The 20,348-nt window shown below is 40.5% G+C and overlaps 1 protein-coding gene across 2 annotated transcripts in view; it reads left to right on the top strand.

Annotated features, from left to right (window-relative positions):
- Amph (amphiphysin) overlaps positions 1 to 10,592 on the top strand; it is a 287,017-nt gene extending 276,425 nt beyond the window's left edge. For both annotated transcript variants that reach the window (XM_008846954.1, XM_008846953.1), the window contains 2 exons: positions 586 to 687; positions 9,394 to 10,592. In XM_008846954.1, coding sequence (XP_008845176.1) covers positions 586 to 687; positions 9,394 to 9,501 — 210 coding nt within the window. In that variant the 3' untranslated portion in view covers positions 9,502 to 10,592. The remainder of the gene's footprint in view (positions 1 to 585; positions 688 to 9,393) is intronic.
- Positions 10,593 to 20,348: the final 9,756 nt, after the last annotated feature.

The following is a 20,348-nucleotide window of genomic DNA, read 5'->3' as shown; positions in this document are numbered from 1 at the left end:
TCATATAACACGCAAATATAATGCACCTAATTTTTCATTATTTGGAAAAAGAACATTTAGTTTGACATCTTTGGCTTAACTTAAGCAAACTAATAAATTACCAATGATAAAATAGCTAACAAAGACAATGAGTTAAATTTAATACAGTACTTTCCACTATTGCATAACATTGCATTATTAAATATAGATGCAAGTGGCCTCATATAAGTCAATAAGAATTCAAGGCACTAGGTAGTGGAAAATAGTATTTCCAAAATCTTTAGAAGTATTAACCTGTTTTCTGTTACTATAGTGAAGTGCTGGATTCTAGTCCTTTATAAAGGAAAACGATCTGTTTAAATTACAAATCTGGGAATTCAGGCTGTATCACTGCCACTGGCTCTTCTTCCTTTTCTTTTTTCCCTTTATTTTGAGAAAGAGTCTAAATTTGCAGTAGCCCTTGCTGGTCTGAAACTAAGTAGCCCAAGCTGGCCATAAATTCATGGCTGTCCTCTACTACATCCTTTTGAGTGCTGGAACTGGAGATATGAACCCTCACATACAGCTTCTTTCTAAAATTAATCAGTTCTTTTTCAATGTTTTCAGGTGGAAACACTTCATGATTTTGAGGCAGCAAATTCTGATGAACTTACCCTACAAAGGGGTGACGTGGTGCTTGTGGTCCCCTCAGATTCAGAAGCTGACCAGGTAGAGTATAAGACTGGAAGATGCTTCAGGCCACATTGGTTTTCTGAGGGTCTGTCAATTGGACAAGTGACTTCCTGAAGCATTTCTGTTTTCTAAGATGCTGCAAACCTACTCTGAAAAGATCGTAAGGACTTGAGAGCATAGCATACCATTAACTGTGTTTTCAGGTTACCCTTTGAGGACGCTGTTGTGTTGTTCCTTGTTGTACAATTAGATGAGTTTGTTATCTCATGATCACTCGCTAGGGATGTTGTAATGTTGTACTTAGAAAATGCTGACACTGCACACGAACTAAGGAATCCACTTCTGAAGTGGTTGCCTCTAAGGGTGTGGGGACTGTGAAACGAACCTGAGAGAACATTATGGGGAAGTTGAAATGCTTTAGATCTTGGTGGGGTGGGGTTATGAGTATGCATTTGTCAAACCTTGTTGAACTAGAAACTTTGCCATTAATACAGCATTTAAATTATGTCTCACGTGGAAAAAGGGACTGTTATAAAATCTCCTACCAGAATAGTCTGCTATTAAGGTACTGGGAACTCCTGGTTTTTCCTATTTGTGATTTGTAAACTCCTGATATGGCAAGTAAAATGTGTAAATGAGTCTTGAGCATGTATGTCTAGAAGCTATAACTTCCATACTAACGTTAAAAGAAATATGTTTTTAAGTCTTCCCTCTAAAGATAAAGCTTAAAATCACAGCTTTTTAGGTTAACAGTCACATGCCCAACATTTTGTTCTTTCTTTTGGTAATAGATTTACCAACATAAAACAGGTGAGGGCTAGACAACCAGAGATTCAGCCTCTATAAGATTCCATTAGAAATTAAAAAAATAACGTATTTTTAGAGCTCCAAATATTTTCAAAAACAGATTTATAAATATTTCACGTGTCAAATACATTAAATTGTAATTTAAAAATATTTGTACTGTTTGCTAATTACAAGTTTCAAGCTTCAGAATACAAGAAGTCAAGTTAACTACAAAGTGGAAAGAAGGAAATAATCAAAATAAGTTCACAAATGAATGAAGCTGGGCATGGTGGCCCTGGTGTAATCCCAGCTCTCAAGAAATGGAGACAGAGAAGTTTGTGACTTTGAGGCCAGTCTGAGCGCCATAGTAAGAACCATTCTCAAAAAATCAAACAAAAAGAGAAACCCCAAAAAAGAGAAAAATACACCCTCCCTACAGTTCACAACATTACAAAGCCCAGAACTGGTTCTTTGAAAGAAATAATAAATTTGTTATTTAAGTCTTAGAAAGACTATTTAAGGGAAAAGTGATACAGTGTAGATTATCAATATAGGCACAAGTACCAACATCTTTGTGCATCTCAAAGCACTAGAAGCCCATTATATAGTTACTTTTCTCATGGCTGTGACTGAATACATGAAGTCACTCAAGGAAGGAGATGCTTATTTTAGATCACTCCTAGTTTGAGGCGATTCAGTACGTCGTAGCAAGGGAGGTATAACAGTCGATCACAAATGGCAGGGAAGGCATGGCAGCTTATCACAGATGACAGACATGGCAGTCCATCATAGTAAGGAAGGTGTGGCAGTTCACTGCAGATAGTGGGGAAGGCATGCCAGTTCATCGTAGCATGAGAGTCCACACAGATGGCAGGAAAGGTATAGCAGTCCATCAGGGATGGAAGGGAAGGCATGGTGGCAGGTGGCTCCATGGCACTGGGGTGTGCAACTGGAACTCCTGACCTCCTCTCATCTTGGCAGACCAGGAGCAGAGAAAAGGGAAACACCAATGCTCGATTGACTTTTGTCTTTTCCCGTTTTTACTTAGTTCAGGCCCCCAGCCCATGTGATGGTGCTGCACATATACTGTGCAGATTTTGTCTCCTTAGTTAATCCTTACTGGTAAAGCCTTCACAGAAGAGCCTCAGATATGCCTCATGAAATGCTCTAGGTGTTGAGTAATCAAATGAAGTCAACAATGGAAATCAACTATTACAAATCTATCCCTTGTCAACTTGATACCCAAGCACTTCATTGTAAAACACAAAATTTCATCCTTGACCCTTAAAACCTCTTGTTTAGCTCATAATGCAAATGCATCTAGTCTATCTCCAACAGTACCTGAAATCTTAACAGTTCTAGCTTTACTCACCTGTCTAAGTGCAGAAGAATCTCTACTGAGACTTGGGCAATCTCTTAACTGAAAGCCCCTGTAGAATGATTTAAAAGCCTGTTACATGCTTCTAATGTATAATAGCACAGTGTAAATATTCCTGCTCCAGAAGGGAGGTATGGGAAGATAGCAAAGAAATACTGGACCAAACAAGACCGACACCCAGCAGTGTAAACACCAAACCCTGCAACTCCATGTACGGCACCTGGCTTGTGGTATTATCCTTTGCGCTCCAAATGGGCATGAATAGCCCCACCTCCTCCAGCACAGCTGCCGGCAGCGTTGTGGCCTCTCCAGTGTCCTGGAGGATTTCCATTGCGACTTTCACAACTTTATTAATGACCTTCTTAGAGAGCCATGCAGGAAATCTGATTGGGCTCTATGTTGCTTGACTTCAGCAGCTTTTTGAAACCTTGGCGTAAACCTCTATGATCCTGTAACTCTTGTATTTTTCATCTTTGTAAATGTAGCACCATATCGAAAAAGACAAACGCTGTTGCTAATTGTAGCCTAGCTCCCTTGGATCACAATTGCAATGGGGTTTTTTGTGCTCTCAAGTCTTAACCTGAGAAACCACTATTCTAAATGGTCCTATACAATTGGGATACCCTGGATGCTTTCTTTGTTCAAACACTCTCTTCCTGTGAAAGCTCTTCAGATGAGTCTGCATTTTTATAAGCTAGAGTCTTTGGTGGCTGGGGTCTTACCCTTACAACAGCTTTACTATTGCTCCAATGAAAGTGGGTTTCTTAAACCTCTAACAATTCAAGCTCCTGTACTTGCCAAACAGCACATTTTCCACATCTCTCTGCTCTTTCACAGTGTAAATCTGGTTCAATGCAGTAAGCAATAATCATGCCCCAGCCTTTACATTTTGCCATCTTGAATTATCCTTAACACATGACTTTTCAGTTCAGTGTCACTCAAGTTTTCAGGACACAGACAAAACACTGTCAGAGTCTTTGCCAGAATATAACATGAATGACCTCTAGCCCAGTTCCTGATAGAGTTCCTTGTCTCCAAAACCTCATGAACACAGTCTTTCTTTACCTTCTGCGTTCTCTCAGCATTCTGGTTTTTCAAAATCTCACTAGAATGGCCCATTAAGCTTTGCTTACAGCATTCTAAGGCCTTTCTCGCCCACAAATCTAAATTATTCTACAATCCTCCCAGAAGCTAGCTGTGAGAATCTACAAACCATATAATTGGTCAGGTAGTCACAGCCACAAACCCACTTCTTGGTGCCAGTTTTTATATTAGTTGCTTTCTCACCTCTCTGATCAAATATCTGATGAGGAGCAACTTCATGGAGGAAAAGACTTATCCGAGCTCATGGTTTGAGGGGATGCAGCTCATCATGGAAGAGAAAGCGCAGTGGCAGTGTGAGAGAGTGTGCCTGGGGCTCCTTGTCTCCTAGAACAGGAAGCAGAAGAAAGAAAATTCCAGTACTCAGACGGCTTTCTCCTTAGCTTATTGTTCACTGTAAGAGCCCAATCCCTAGGATGGGGCCACTCCTTTCAGTGTGGGTCTCCTCCCTTCAGTTCACTCTTTCTGGAACAGCTCTTATGAGCACAACCAAAGGTGTGTCTAATTAGTGCCCTAGGCATTGGTACAATCAAGTTGACAACCGAGAATTAACCATCACGTCCATTATGTTAAATTTATGTATTTTGGATAACTCTAATTTGTATTTTTAAGAAATAAGACCAGAAAAAATAGTCTTTTATGTTTTCCAACATATTTATTATTTCTATTGCTCTTCGCAACTTCCTACAAATGCTAGTTTCTATCTGTTCTCATTTTCATTCTGCTTAAGATTTTTTTCCTTTTAGCAGTTCCTGTAATGCTGATCTGCCAACAACAAATACTCTCTGCTTTTGTTTATGTGAGCCTGTCTTCATTTATATTTATTTTAAAAGATTTCTCACAAGGGAAAGAACTCGGAGTTGATTTTTTTTCTCTCAGCTCCTCAAGATGTTGCTTTTTGGTCTTTATGGTTATAATTAGAACACAGCTTTTGTTTGGTTAATATGATTTCTCCATAAACAATGTAACATTCCCTGATACAGGGAAATTTTCTATACTTACGGTTTTTATCAGTTTCACTGTAAAGCCTTGGGGAGGTATATTTGTTTGTGTGTATGCCTGTGTCTGTGTGTTTATGTCTTTGTGTCTGTGTGTGTATGTATGTGTCTGTGTTTTGGTGTCTATGTCTGTGTGTATCTATGTTTGTATGTCTGTGTGCATCTGTGTATACGTGTGTGTCTGTGTGTCTATGTGTGTATGTGTGTATCTGTGTGATTTCACACTTGGGATTCATTGAGCTCCTTAGGCTTGTAACTTTTTGATTTTCCATTATTTGCAAAATTATCAGCTACTATTTCTTTAACTCTTTCTGTCTCCTCTTTTTCTGAATTTCTCGTCAGATTGTGTTGAAGGCTGATGCCTAAGAGCATCAATATTTAAAGCAATATTTATTTCACTATGGTGATCAGGTTTATAACAATGTTTTCTAGACTGTGATTCTTCTGCTGTTCTGAAATTGTTAAATGTATGCAGTAAATATTCAGTTTTCAACGTTGTATTTACACAATTCTATGATTAATTCTTGTACTTTTACATAGATTCCATTTCTTTGCTAAGATTTATCATAATCACTATCTTTCAATTTAGACAATTAAACAAACTTATAATAACTAATGTTTTTACTGATAATCCCCAAAGCGATATGATTTCAGGGCATATTTATGATGATCATCTTTTGTCTACAGGTCATATTTTACTGATAATGTCCGCATGTCTGGCAATATTTTTATATTGACACTGGATGTGTTAAGTGTATAATTTGCAGAGTGTTTGGATTCTGTTCTCTATATTTGAAGATCATTTACTTTTGTTCCAATGGACATTTAAATTGCTGGATAATTTAAATGGAAAGCTCTGTATTTTGTGAGAATGTGTGCCTTTATACTTTGCATAAATTCTTAACCCTGGGACATTATCTCTTCCTCTAGGGTTTGGGTGGGGGAGTTGGCTGTAAAAGGCCAGTAGTGTTTTATCAATTCACCCAATTTGGTAGAATTTATTTATTTTAAATATTGTATTTATTATTTTTATTTTAAGTGTATGAGTGTATTGTCTGCATGTATGTGAGTGCACCCGTGTCATGCAATGTTGCAGAGGTCAGAAGAGGGCTTCGGGTTCCCCTGGAGCTGGAGTTAAGGACAGTTCGAGGCCAGCATGTGGGTGCTAGGAATCAAAGCCAGGTCCTCTGCAAGAGCAGTCAGTGCTCTTAACTCCTGAGCCATCTCTCCAGCCCCAGAATTTATTTTTTAAGATTTATTTTTGTTTAGTTAGTTTTATGTATATGAGTGTTTTGCTTGAATGTATGTAAGTGCTCCCGTGTCATGCCATGCAAGAAGAGGGCACCAGATCTCCGTGAACTGGAGTTACAGATGGTTACCAGTCACCATTGTGGGTGCTGGGAAGTGAACCCAGGTCTTCTGCAAGAGCAGACAGTGTCTTATCTGCTAAGCCATCTCTCCAGCCCCTTATTTTTATTTTTAATTAAGTATGTGGGTTTGTGGCTGATGTAGGTGTGTGTATGTGAGGGCAGGTGCCTATGGGGAACAAAAGAGGGTGTTGGATCCCTTGGAGCTGGAGTTACAGATGATTGTGAGCTGTCTGACATGGGGTCAGGGAACTGAACTTGGGTGCTGGGAGCAGAACTCGAGCCCTCTGCAAAAGCAACACACCTTCTTAACTACTACTCCAGGCCCACTGGTGGGATTTAAACTCTAAAATCCCCCATTATTGGCAATGCTAAAACTTCTTCTTGAAGTCCCATTATGTATGCAGCCCACAACTTAAGGAAAGTTTCTCTGCATAGCTGAGGATTTCCATCCCAGGTCGCCTTCCTTTTTCGGGTATCTTCCTCCCACCATTAGTGTACAGCTGTTTTTGTAGCCTTAAATTAAAAACCCTACGGGCATGTGGACTTAAGCCAGTCCTCAGGGATAAGCCATGTTAATTTGTTCCCACAGAAGGCGATTCCCTATAATGAGGGTTGAGTATTTTCTAATCTATTTGATTTTGGCTGTTTTTGGTGACTTCAGATAGCTGTGCTCATGATTTATCCTTGCTTCTCTGTATGTATATGTCCTATATTTTATATTATATATTTTTTTTAGTTGGCACTATGTAGATTCATAGATGCATATAATTATTTGAGTACTTATTCTGTGTGAAAGCATTTGTCTGATACAAGCTGCCCCACCACTCTCAAAACTTAAAATTCTTATGTCATATATTTAAGCAGCTAAAATTTAATTTTCCTTAGCTTAAGATTTATATTAGCTAATATCCTTCACTTTACAGTTGAAGTTTATTTCAGAGCATTGTGTTAGAATAGATCTTCATTATGGGTTTATGGAAGTGCTTTATTTTCTTTTTCTCTATTGAAACAGTTTTAAAATGCTTCACTCTATTTAGCCCCATTCAATTTTGACTCACTGTAAAGAAAGTCAAATATGGATACACTGGGAGAAGTGGCTTGGATACACTGGGAGAAGTGGCTTTTTACACGCATACTAGAGGTTTAGAAAATTTTTAGTAGTCATTTCTTACTTTAAGTATAATTTTGTCCTTCACATATATGACATTATTTTAAAGAGGGCACTTTTCCTCATCAGCAAGGATATTATCAGTTATTTTATTGGGTCAATTTTTTCCCTCTGTGATTTTTGTGGGTTTTTTTCCTCTCTTCAAAAATTGGCCTGCCTAAGTGTTTATATTTCTTGACAATATGGCAGCATCAATTTACAATCTCAGATGATATCAAAAGGGAATGTATTCAGCTCTTTCTTTAATTTTTGAGACCTCATTTTATCTGATGTACTTGAACTGTATGATTGCTTCAGATTAAATCTGGCCATCCCTCATTGTAAGTGGTATCTCCATGAAGACAGTCACTTCCCACCGTGTTCATGCAGTGTGTCCCTCCAGTGCTGCATTTTCTCCAAAGGGCAAGGGCAGACAGCAGCCTACCATTCTCAGTTGTAAAGCTCATCTCTTGTTCTGTGTGCCATCCAATCCACGGATGAGTTCTTTAACCCTTCTCTAGCTAAATGTCTTTTTTGTATGATGCCACTCCAATAAGTCAGACAAAAGTTAATTTAGAAAGAACATATGAATGTCTCTGGAAAGAATGTCACAACTGGAGCTGGAGAGATGGCTCAGCAGTTAAGAGCACTGGCTGCTCTTTGCCAAGGACTTGGGTTCAGTTTCCAGCACTCACATGGTGGCTAACAACTGTCGATAGCTCCAGTTCCAGGGAATCCCACACTCTTTTCTGGCCTCTGAGGGCATTGCATGCACATGATGTATTTACACACATGCAGGCAAAACACTCATGCACATAAAATAAAAATAAATATCGAAAAACAAAACTAAAAAGAAGAATGCCACAACATTAATTTTTCCTGTAATTTACATGAACTGAAAACATCAGGCATTCATAACAATAGCAAAACCAGGCAGCACATTTCCAGCATGTTGTACCGATAAGCCCTGTGGAGGGTGGTTTATTGTGGTTATGTGATGTGAGCTGTGTTGTAATATAAGACTCTGGTAGCCATGTCAACTTTATATTCTAACCTAACAATTTTTTAATATAAAATTATTCAGGGATATCAGAGTATAAGGGTTCTAGTGGGGGGGAGGGAGGCTATGGGAGGGTGCTATCTGGGAAGTGAGTGTAAAAATAAATAACTAAATAAATAAATAAATAAAATTTTTTAAAAAATCACAAAAATTCAATAAAAATATTTTTAAAAGAAAAAAAATTAGTACTGCAAAGCAAAGTAGTTTGTTACATTCATTTCTATATCTGAAAACTCAATCTAGCAGCCAACTTATAAATTAGACTAATTTCCACAATCAAGTTATGTCCTGTTTTAGGGTCCCATTTGAAGTTTGTACTTTACAATTAAAGAAAAGTTACTTAAACATGGCTGAATAGATGCCAGGACATGTTTCCGGTTTACTGTTTTATGGTTACATCCTACAATACTTTGGTTTGGCTTTTAGACCATGTTTATGGGTATATTGCTAAAGATCATTGAAACAATATTAAAAGCATAGTTATGTTTGATTCTGTTTGGTCCCAAGGATTGTTTCCTCAACCCTTGGCCCACTGTAAACCACAGGATAATTGGTTGTATTCCTTGCATGCCATGTTTTCACATGGAATTCCTTTTCTCTTAAGAACTTATAACATGGTTAATGTTAATTGACTATGCTTTATACAAAATTTGAACATTAACATTGTCCTTCGGTGAGCTATATACAATAATAAATAATTTAAGGTGCTTATTCATTACTTTTTTTTTTTCAACTACCAAGTTATCACGGCCCCCCCCCCCCCCCCCGTCACACAATAGCATACCACTTTACAATAGTATGAAATCTCAAGGCAGTAGCTGAACAAATTACTGTCAAGTTTTAGGCATTATGGATGTTCCCAGGAGTTTGCTGGACTCTGAAACCCTATTGTTGTCTTGCAGGATGCAGGTTGGCTGGTTGGTGTGAAGGAGTCAGACTGGCTTCAGTACAGAGACCTGGCCACCTACAAAGGTCTCTTTCCAGAGAACTTCACCCGACGCCTGGAGTAGGGCTACAAGTTTTGCAGAAGATTTCCATGAGTGGGTTTTAAACCTTTGTGAATCTGGGAGCGCTCACTTTTGCTGTTATACTCTTAATGATTTATAGACTGATGCCAGACAGAGCCTGGAAGACTTATCAGTAGAGCATGTACACAAACAGTGTAAGAGGAGGGGAGGGAAAGCAAATGAAGGAAAAAGTCCTTACTTTGTTCCCTGTATTCAGTAGCAGGTCTGTTTGTGCTTTGTCTAAACTGTGGACACTGATACTTGATTCCCCTTCCACCAGTTCTAAAGTAGCTTTCTCCAGACTGACCTTAATTCCTCTGCATCAAGTGTGTGGTATTGAGTGGCTGCCCTACAGAAGACGTGAGGAGTTGTCCTGTAGTACGGCATCATCTGACTCCCTTGCCCAACGTGCTCTCGCTCCCTTTCAAGTTTACTGTGTTAAAACTAAACAGTTGCAAACGTTTTCAACAGTCTTTTCCAACACACTTCTACATACATATCTATGGACACATAGTCCCACAAGCTAGTTCCCATGACCGCTGGATCTATGTGTATGCAGATGGCTACATATACATAGCTGCTTCTTTTCCTTACCACTGTAGCTCTTTGCCTCTTGAGTGTCATTGATACATGCATTGCTCTTATTCTGTCTGGCATTACAGTACAGTTTTGCCTCAGGGCAAAACCAGTCATCCCATTGCCAAAAGAGTTGACAGTATCTGTGTGTGTCGTGTACAGTTTTCAGGATGAGATAACAAATTGCACGGCTAAGCTGCTGCCCCTTTGGAGAGAACAGGACCTGATTGTACAGCTGTTCAACTGCTGTGGCAGAGGAAGGCTAGTCCTGGACCAGCAGCTATGCAGTCTTCACCTCTGCCTTTATGTGATTGGCTAGATGGTGGGGCGTATTAATCTACCCCAAAAGAACCTATTTAAAAAGCTCCTATATACTTCCACACTATATTTATGCAACTCATTTTCACAGATCATCCTACAATGAACTAGGTGATGTATGCTGTACCACAAATCATCTGTAACCGTTATGTTCTCAGTGCTGTGTCATTCCAAATAAACCTTTGGTAATCTCCAAGTTACACCAATTCTTTTTTAAGAGTGTTTTTTAAAATCTTGTTCCAGTGGGACACGCTACTTGAAACAATTTATACTGGAGTTGTTATTTGTGCAGAAATGTGCTTGTTCCTCTGGATTATGCTCCATGTGCTCCCCTGTCTCCCCTGTCCCTCCATTCCAGTCATTGCTGGTCACTCCATGCTCCTTGGTAACCAGCAATCACTAGAGCACAAATAGCAGCTGTGGGGGGACCCCCTTCAGCATGCAGGCTGTGGATGCAGCTGTGAGGGGACCCTCTTCAACATGCAGACTGTGGACTGCCAGTCTGTGAATCACTGACAACTTTGTGACACTCATGATCAGTGGTTTCTTACCATAGCAGCCTCATTCTTGGTCACTTTTCTTTCTGACATTTTTGTGTTTTAAGTACATAAAAAATTAGATTAGATAGAATAGGAAAGTCAATGTATTAAGCCATTATTGCTAGGAGAGAATTTGTGTATACATGATTCTTTTTGCTTTAAGTGTGTCTACTAATATAATTCTGAACTAGGCTGGTCAAGAGCTGTACTCAGGTATTTCTTATTCATGGTTCGAATTCTTCTGGTGAAATACTGAGTTTAGTGTGCTAAGTATTAATAGAGGCATTTATATTATTGACCCACTGTTTTCCAAGGACCAGTTTACTGGAAAGCTGGGTTATCAACGCAAGAAGAGAACAGTCCAGAAACCTGATAGGGTTTCATCAGGTGCTGAGAGCTGAAAAAATTTCCTGGTTGATTCTTCTTTTTTCTCCCAGTGTTGGGTATTAAACTTTGATCCTTCCACAGGCTAGGCAAACTCCCAACATCCCCACCTCCCCCAAAATGGTTTTAACAATAAAATGTACCTAAATTTCTACATCTCCAAGATCCTCTTGGACTCCTGCTCCCAGTGGCTGACACAATACCTAACATGACAGGATGCGGCCCAGGTAAATTTTGCCCTGAATGTATATAGGTGAAGCTACTGAATTCATCCAAAGCAATGTGCTTTTATTTATTTAGTCCCAATTTAAAAAATACTTTTGTATTTTTAAAATACTAAATAAAAGTAATCAGATGCGTCAGGAATTGCAAACATGCACGAATTGCTGATGCCCTGTGTGGGAAGACACTGTGCAGGTTGGTCGTGTTCCACAGAAATGCTCTGTCATACACAGTGGATATTCCTTGTCATCCCAGTGGGTTTCCTAAGGGATGAGAGTAGCTTCAAGACTTCGATGGCTGCCTCCGTGATAACTCCTACTGAGTCTAACTCAGGCTCTCTACCAATCCACGCTGTGCACATCATTTGGTCATATATTGGCCAGTTTGTACCTGTATTTTATCCTAAATGGTTTGGACCCAGAAAGCGCTGAGTCACTTCCTGTTTGAAGCTTCCTCTTTCAGACACAATGGCATGCAGACTTTCACTTCTTGAAGGATCAGATAAAAAAGCCTATGGCTCTTTTGAAGCACCCACCCTACCTGGGCTTTCTTGCCTGTACCAGCCACAATACCTCCTATATGCCTGTGTGATGCGGATAGCCTCAACGTCCTCTGGAAATTGGAACTTTTAACGTTACCTCAGGTTAACCTGGTCCCTGGGTTAGAAAAGCTCCACGAGCTCTACTGTTGCATCACTACCAGAGGCTCTTTCTGTCAAAACTAAGACAGGTTGAGTAAGCAAGAAATCACAGCTATCATGTCTGTCAGCAGCGTGCAGACTCAGGGTCCCAAGTGCTATTTTAAAACATAAACTTTAATTGGGCCGTTAGAAAAATCATGACTCAATTGCCAATTCTATGGCCATTAAAGAAAACACTTGTAGGAAGCCACATTGAAGATGACTACGTCTCAGAGCTTTATTCCACACAAATTTCCTGACTGAGCACCTTGAAGCTGTAGAAACACACTGGTCAGCAGAATGACCTTGTTAGCACTTGGCTAGTCTTTTCAGAGAAGCCCCACTAAAAGCAGCCTTCTGATTTTTCACTTGGAACTGAAGGAAAACCCTTATAAACACTCCATGTCAGACCTTGGTGGAGGGCAGCTCACACTGTTCCTCATGTGATGGTAGCTGCTCTCTTCCCAGCATGTCACCTCTTTTTAAGGTCTCAAATAAGTAGACCTTTAGTAGCTTCCTGGAGGAAACAATGATAGGTATTCTATTGGTATAGTTAGGCAATTGAAAGCCATGCAGTTTTGTTCAGCTTTGAGGCAGTCTTGATCCTGGCTCAATCCTGATTTGAGATTATCCTGTCCTGGAGCACTAGGCTAAGACCAACCTGGCTGAGGTGAACCATGCTGTTTCTCAGCACACAGCAAGGTGATGAGCAAGTTCATAAACACCGAATAAACTGTGCTTGAATAAACTGAATAGTCTATCCAAATATTTTGCGACTCATTGGTTATACTTTTTAAAGGTGCTTAATTGACCTTTCCAGTTTAAAAGGTAATTGTGACACAACTGTTAAATCTATGCAAATTGAAAGACTCTAAAACTTTTTCAAAGAAAACTTAATCTTAGTTCCTAAAATCCAACTAGTTCCCGAACCCTTGGGATCTCAGGTCAAACACTCAGGTTCTCTGGTTCTTGAAGATCAGGTGGAACTGGTTGCTAATTTTTGCACCTATGGGTATGTCTGTATTTAGCTCTTGAGAAATGCTTCCTTACACACCATAAAGCTGTATAAGCTCTGTGGAGTACTTGACACCTTGTCCATAAGCACTTTGCCATGACGATACCCTCATACCCTCTCCCCACCAATAAATATTATTGAACTCTTACCTTGTCGTATCACCTGCTTTCCACAAACTCACCTATGATCACCAAGTGATTTCTGTGGCATTTGGCAATGCCATCGAACGTGTTCACGGTCTCCCTAAGATCCCAGGATACTAATTCTGCCTGTTATCCTACTTCTCTGTTTCTTTCCTGCATTTGTACTTGTTTTCCTTCTTCTTAGGGGTGGTGGGAGTGGGGAGGTGGACAGGGTAATTTCAGTATTTAACGTTCAGTTTGTATCTCAGCTGTCCAAGGACTGTTCCCTCAAGAGGGTCTGATTGTTGCCTCAAGTATACATATTTGCTTGTTCATTAAATAATTGTCAAACTCTTGCTAAGTGTGGGTTACTGCACCCTGAGACCACGCAAGACTTGCACCTTGTACCCAGCACACCACTGAATCCTAGGCCTGCTGATCTGTGGACTTCTTTTTGTGCTTCCTTTTCCTGATAACAAACACCTGCCATTGTTGTGTTGTTGTTGTTGTTGTTGTTGTTTTCCCTCCAAAGCATCATGCCATCCCAGGCTTCGATTCTGTTACTTCACCTAGTAGGCATCATCTCCACAGCCAGAGAAGGTGATTTTGATACTTCCTGTCTGCCTGCTTTCCCAGTTTGCCCCTCGTCCCACCCCATTTTATACACACAGCACTCACGTTGTCATGTTACCATTCCCATCCTTCTCTCACACCGTGATAGTGAGGAGTATCTTTTGCATGCTGTGCGTCACTGGAGTCTCAATGCCCCAGCTTGGCCATCAAAGCCTCACATCTTCACCACCATTTACCTTCTGCCTCCAGCATCTGAGCCTCCTCATTGCCCTATCCTGTCCTCGACACATGTACAGCATCTTTGCAACCTTCCCTAGAATGCTCGTTTTTCCCGGTTGCCTCCACCTTTCCCCCCACCATCCCAGGCCACAACTCCAGCTCCACTCCTCAGCGAAGGCCTCTCCTCTCCACCTTTTCACTCCTGTGAGCATTCAGCCTTCTTACTGAACGTAGAGTGGACGTGAGAGCCTTGTGTCCTCCACTAACTGGTAATTTGTCTGCCGCAGCTTTGTGTTCTCCACCAACCCTGGTGCTTACACCTAAGTGTGCTGAGTGAGTAAACAAGAGGCTTAGAATTAATCAATTTGTTCAGAGAACCTCTGAAGCATCCCAGGAGCAACATGCAAGGAAATCTAAAATTAAGTATAAAAAGAAATATAAAGTATCTCTGTGCTATTAGAGAGTAAAAAGGTTTATTAAATAAAACTCAAAAGCATACCAAGTATATGGCCAAAAGAAATGAAAAGATTTGACTAAAAAGTTAATTTTCATACAGATGACAGACCAGCTTTATGTATTTGTAACATCCAAAGCTCACAAAGGACTGCTGTGTATAATACACAATCTACGTATTTAAGAAGAAATTAATTTCAATAGTTACTCATAAAAATTTATATCTATAGTGTCCTGTTTATATTTGTTTCTATGTATAGCTTTAATTGACATGAATAGTGAATGTGTGTTGCTTCTTTATTTTTGTCAGACGCTCTAAATGTCTTATGTTTTAAATCATTTAATCTTCACAAAACTATGAGGAAATCTCTATTTTCACTTATTACAAACAGGGAAGCCAAGAGACAGGGACAGAGAAAAATTTGATGAAAGGCATTCAGTCAATAAATAGCAAAGCCAGGCTACAGGTAACCACAGCAAACTGCCTCCTACCGTGGCCTTCTGTTACAGGGCTTCCTTTCGCTACACATAAAGGACATGAATACACAGGACTTGAAGAAGACATTGCAGTCCATACCCTATATTTCTAAAGGCAATATCAGTGTCTGGTAAGCAGTGAGATCTGGCTTAATACACAGCAGATTAGCAAAAATTAGTTTCTTATCACCATACTGGCAGTACTTAGTGAGTGAGCGAGTGTGTGTGTGTATGTCTGTGTGTGTCTGTGTCTATGTCTCTGTTCCCTCTGACTAGTAACACTAGGACTGCATTCCCACAAAAGTTCTGCCAGTGTAAGAAGGTCCCAGGAGAGTCACATCATAGTATGACTAGCAACAGCAAAGTACTCTGGGGAGCTGTACAAACAGTATTCAGTGGAGTCAGCTGTGGAGCAGATACTAGAGAGGAGTAGTAGATGAAGCCTTAGAGACAGGCCTCCAGACATGGACAGAGGCAGAAGGGAATGACTGACATGACCACACATGTGATAACACATGACTCTCACAGCACTATGTGACTGTCCTAGTTTGTTTCTCCATTGCTGTGACAAAATAATCTGATCAATACCAATTTGTGGAGGGAAGGGTTTATTTGTCTTACATCTCCCAGGTCACAGTTAATCAGGGAGCCCGAGGTAGGAACTCACGGTAGGCACCTGGAGGCAGGAGGTGGAGCACAGGCCATGGAGGAACACTGTTTACTGGCTTGCTCCCTGGCTGCTGCTCAGCCTGCTTTCGTATGCAACACAGGCCTACCTGCCCAGGAGTGGCACCACCCACAGTGGGATGGGCCCTCCCACATCACTCAGCAATCAAGAAGATGCCCCACAGACATGGCCACAGGCCAGTCCAATGAAGAAAATTCCCCAATTGAGGCTCCCTCTACCCAGGTATGTCAAGTTGACATTAAAGCTATCCAGTACAGTCACAGTCACAGATAAGAGAGGCTCTAAGGACACACATCAAATGTATTAGACTGGGTACTCAGGAAGGGATGGAAATGGGGGGGAAATACAAACAAAACAGCCAATGACATGTACAACTATGCAACAGGGCTGGCATGGATAAATAATGGCAGTGTGCCGCATAGAAATAAAACAGAAAACACGAGAGCTAAAGTTTAAAAGAAAGTAGCAACCCCCAAAAGACACTGGTGACTGATTTCTAGATAACCCACCACAAACATCGTATTTAAACCATATTTTTTTTTTCTTTTTAGGTAATAGGAATTGAACTCAGGCACGCTAGATAAGAACTCTACCACTGAGATACATCTCAGACTCTTTTTATTCTATTTTTTATTTTAAGACAGTGTCTTGCTATGTTGCTTAAACTTGCAATCCTTCTACCTCAGCTTCCCAGGTAGGTGGAATCATGTGGGAACCACGGTGCCTAGCTATTAAGCCTTGAGACTTAGATAATACATAACCCATCAATCATAGACAGAGAGTGGTTTCAGCTCATAAATTAAGACCAGCGTAAAGAGAATTGTTCCTTTTCCACAGTGGTTTGTAGAAAATGTGACTTTTTCCTTTCTCAGGGACAATCTGTGTTCACTAGCTGCCAGTAGCCATTTGGGTGGCCCTGGCCTCTGGGCAGTCATCTTGGGGATTTGTCACGCCTTCAAGGCAGTTTTCTTTTCTGAGATGATTGAGGTAATCTGGAGTGAGGACATTGCTCCAATAAAGAACACTAGATTCAGGCACCAATCCATGGTCCCCCTGAAAACACGAGAGCTAAAGTTTAAAAGAAAGTAGCAACCCCCAAAAGACACTGGTGACTGATTTCTAGATAACCCACCACAAACATCGTATTTAAACCATATTTTTTTTTTCTTTTTAGGTAATAGGAATTGAACTCAGGCACGCTAGATAAGAACTCTACCACTGAGATACATCTCAGACTCTTTTTATTCTATTTTTTATTTTAAGACAGTGTCTTGCTATGTTGCTTAAACTTGCAATCCTTCTACCTCAGCTTCCCAGGTAGGTGGAATCATGTGGGAACCACGGTGCCTAGCTATTAAGCCTTGAGACTTAGATAATACATAACCCATCAATCATAGACAGAGAGTGGTTTCAGCTCATAAATTAAGACCAGCGTAAAGAGAATTGTTCCTTTTCCACAGTGGTTTGTAGAAAATGTGACTTTTTCCTTTCTCAGGGACAATCTGTGTTCACTAGCTGCCAGTAGCCATTTGGGTGGCCCTGGCCTCTGGGCAGTCATCTTGGGGATTTGTCACGCCTTCAAGGCAGTTTTCTTTTCTGAGATGATTGAGGTAATCTGGAGTGAGGACATTGCTCCAATAAAGAACACTAGATTCAGGCACCAATCCATGGTCCCCCTTTTTTTTTTGTTTTGTGTTTGTAGCTCAGACATATGCATAGGAGAGAAAAGATGAGAACTGATCAGTTAAGACATTATTTAAATCATAGGCAATTTTCCTTCAGCAGTAGGATGTATATAGTACACTGGTGATAGTCTTCATGAATTTTAGAGTGCATGAAACATGAAATATTTAAAATTTAAATAACATCAAAGCCTAGGGAGGTGAAACACAGACAACGATCTAAAGATCCCATGTGCTTATTTTGGTTTGCTGTGGGATTCTTTTTTCTCAGTTTCTGGACAGACCAGAATCAAGTTCCAGTCAGATTAGCACAATTCAGCTGCTCTTGAGTATGTTATGTGTGTGTATGTGTGTGTGTGTGTGTGTGTGTGTGTGTGTGTGTGTGTGTGTACCCAACTATGTGAGTTACCTCTGCAAAGTTCAGGCTTCCCATCCTTCCTTTGGCTGGAGTCACTGACTTGGCTAGTGACAGAGCTTGATTGCTAAGCCACTGGCCATGTGAACACTCTATATCCTCTGTGGTTTTCTTAATAACCTTAGTCAAAAAGAATTTTCTTACAGCAGTACATACTCTAGAAGATGCAAGCAATATACACTAGTGTTGGATCAAAATTAAAATGGCAAGCTTTTCCATTTTTCATCATATCATACTTGTTATTTTACTATAGGGAATATGTATTTAAAGCAGAGTCACAAATGATTAAAACTGGAAAAAACTAAAACTACCAGCCACTACTTTCACTTTTGAAGATAGGAAACTAGAGATTACACAAAGAGGAAGCTCTTAACTAAAACCACAGAGTGCCCAGGTGTACAATTGGAGCCTGCCTTGCTTCTTGGCCTTATCTGCTGTTAGGCGCTACCAATGACTAGGGCCTCAACCTAAACTTAGCATGTCTGATATACTCATAGTGGCCAGTAGGGGGTGCCAGAAGCTAATGTAAGTAACAAAAGAAATCAAAATACTGTATCTTTTAAATGATGCAGAGTTGAAAACTTATAGTAAGAATAAATCACATTTTTATATTAAAATGCAACATTCCAACATATATCAATTAATTCCTGAATCATAAACACCCAAGTAGTTCACTCAGGGCACAGCTCTTTCAAAATTTTTGTTTTGTGTGCATGTACATGCATGTATGTGTGTGTCCTGTGTGCCTGCACGTTTGTGTGTAAGTACAGGCACGTTCATGTCACAGTATGTGTGTGGAAGTCAGTCGACAACCCTGGGTGTTGGTCCTTCCACCTTGTTTGAGACTCTTGTTGAGGTCCCTCGGTGTTCACCTCTATGTAGGCCAGACTAGCTGTCTTAGACTTCTGGGGACTCTCCTGTCTCTGCCTCTCATCTGCTATAGGAGCACTGGAATCATAGATGTGAGCTACCACCCAGCTCCAACTGGGTTCTGGGGATTCTCAGGTCCTTGTGCTTGTATAGCAAGTGATTAACGGATGAACCATTTCTCCAGTCCCTGTTCAAATTCTTAATGTGTCCTTGAGAGCTACATAACATCAATAAGTTAGTTAACCTCGAGGCTGGAGAGTTGGATCCGCAGTTAAAAGTGCTGTCTGCTCTTGCAGAGGACCCAAGTTCAGCTCCTAGCATCCATATGGCAGCTAGAGATCATTCATAACTCCAATTCCAGGGGATCTGACACTGTCTTCCGGTTTCCATGGACATTTCATGGCATGGTGCACTTACACACATGCAAGCAAAATACCATACACATAAAATTTAAAAATAATAAATGAAAATATTTTCAAAATGTTAGTTAACCTCTAAAAGCCTCAACTGGATCCAAGAAAAATGGGACAAGTAACATCTACTTTACTCTTTCAAGGAAGAAATAAGTATGTCCAACGTTTGTGACTGAAATGGTGTTTGTTACCATTTAGTGGATCAATAATCAATTTTTTAAAAACGGTCATAAACTATTAAAAGAGCAAGGAGAAATGCCCACCACTTTTCTTGGCCTCATAACTGACTGGATGATGGAAACGTAAGAAGGCTTACCTGCTCAGCATCACGTAAGGCTCTCCTCAATGATAAACTGTGGCTGGAAGTGTGAGCAGAAACAAACCCGTTCCTTTCCTCAATTGCTTTTGCTCATGGTATTTATCATAGCAGCAGAATGAAGCTTGAACACAGCTTTCTGAAAGAGGGATTTTCCCAAGGACACATGACCTCTAAGTGGTAGCACTGTCAGTCTGCCTTTTCCAAAGCAACACATTTCCATAGAATTTCAAGTTCTCAAGTCAGGTTTCTAAAATGTTCTTGTTGGTAGCTCCATCCTGAGAAGTCCCCTCCTCCCAGTGCCCTGCATATGGATCATGCTGTGGTCTGCTCTTTCCAAGGTCAGCTCCACAGCCTGGCTGTTCACAGGGAAGCAAAGTATGGCAGCCATGTGGCCTGGGCAGATCAGAACTCATGTCCTCCAGGCACCCTCATGCACACATGGAAACAGAGGGGAGGAAGTGAAGCTTTGGCTGAGGTTTCTAGGACATGCTCAGCCTCCTTGGACATGGTGTTTGGACCAGACTACCCACACTAGCCACACTGACAGGAGAGGCTGCTGTCACCTGGGGAGCAGCAAACACTGGAAGTTGCCAGACATGGGCACTCTCTGTTTCCTCCACTGTAAACTGCTGATTCAATCTGCTAAGGCCAGTAATGGCTTGGATGAGTGTCACTCATAGCTCCTGTCTAAGTCCCAGCTGGGTCAGACAGCTTTCAAAGTCTGTGTCAGTTTCTTTTAATCCTGTATAGAAAGAAGGCACATTACATAATTTCACCTGATCAATACCCTTATAATCATCTCCCAAGTTATATCATAATATTTCACCTGAACATATTAAATGTATGTGGTGTTCTAGACCTATGCTTAATGGTTTTTTTTTAAAGT

The sequence above is a fragment of the Nannospalax galili genome, unplaced genomic scaffold, assembly GCF_000622305.1.
Source record: "Nannospalax galili isolate Female #2095 unplaced genomic scaffold, S.galili_v1.0 scaffold1063, whole genome shotgun sequence".
Lineage (NCBI taxonomy): Eukaryota > Metazoa > Chordata > Mammalia > Rodentia > Spalacidae > Nannospalax > Nannospalax galili.
The sequence above is the reverse complement of the archived record's forward strand: the minus strand, read 5'-3'. Positions and strand labels throughout refer to the sequence as shown.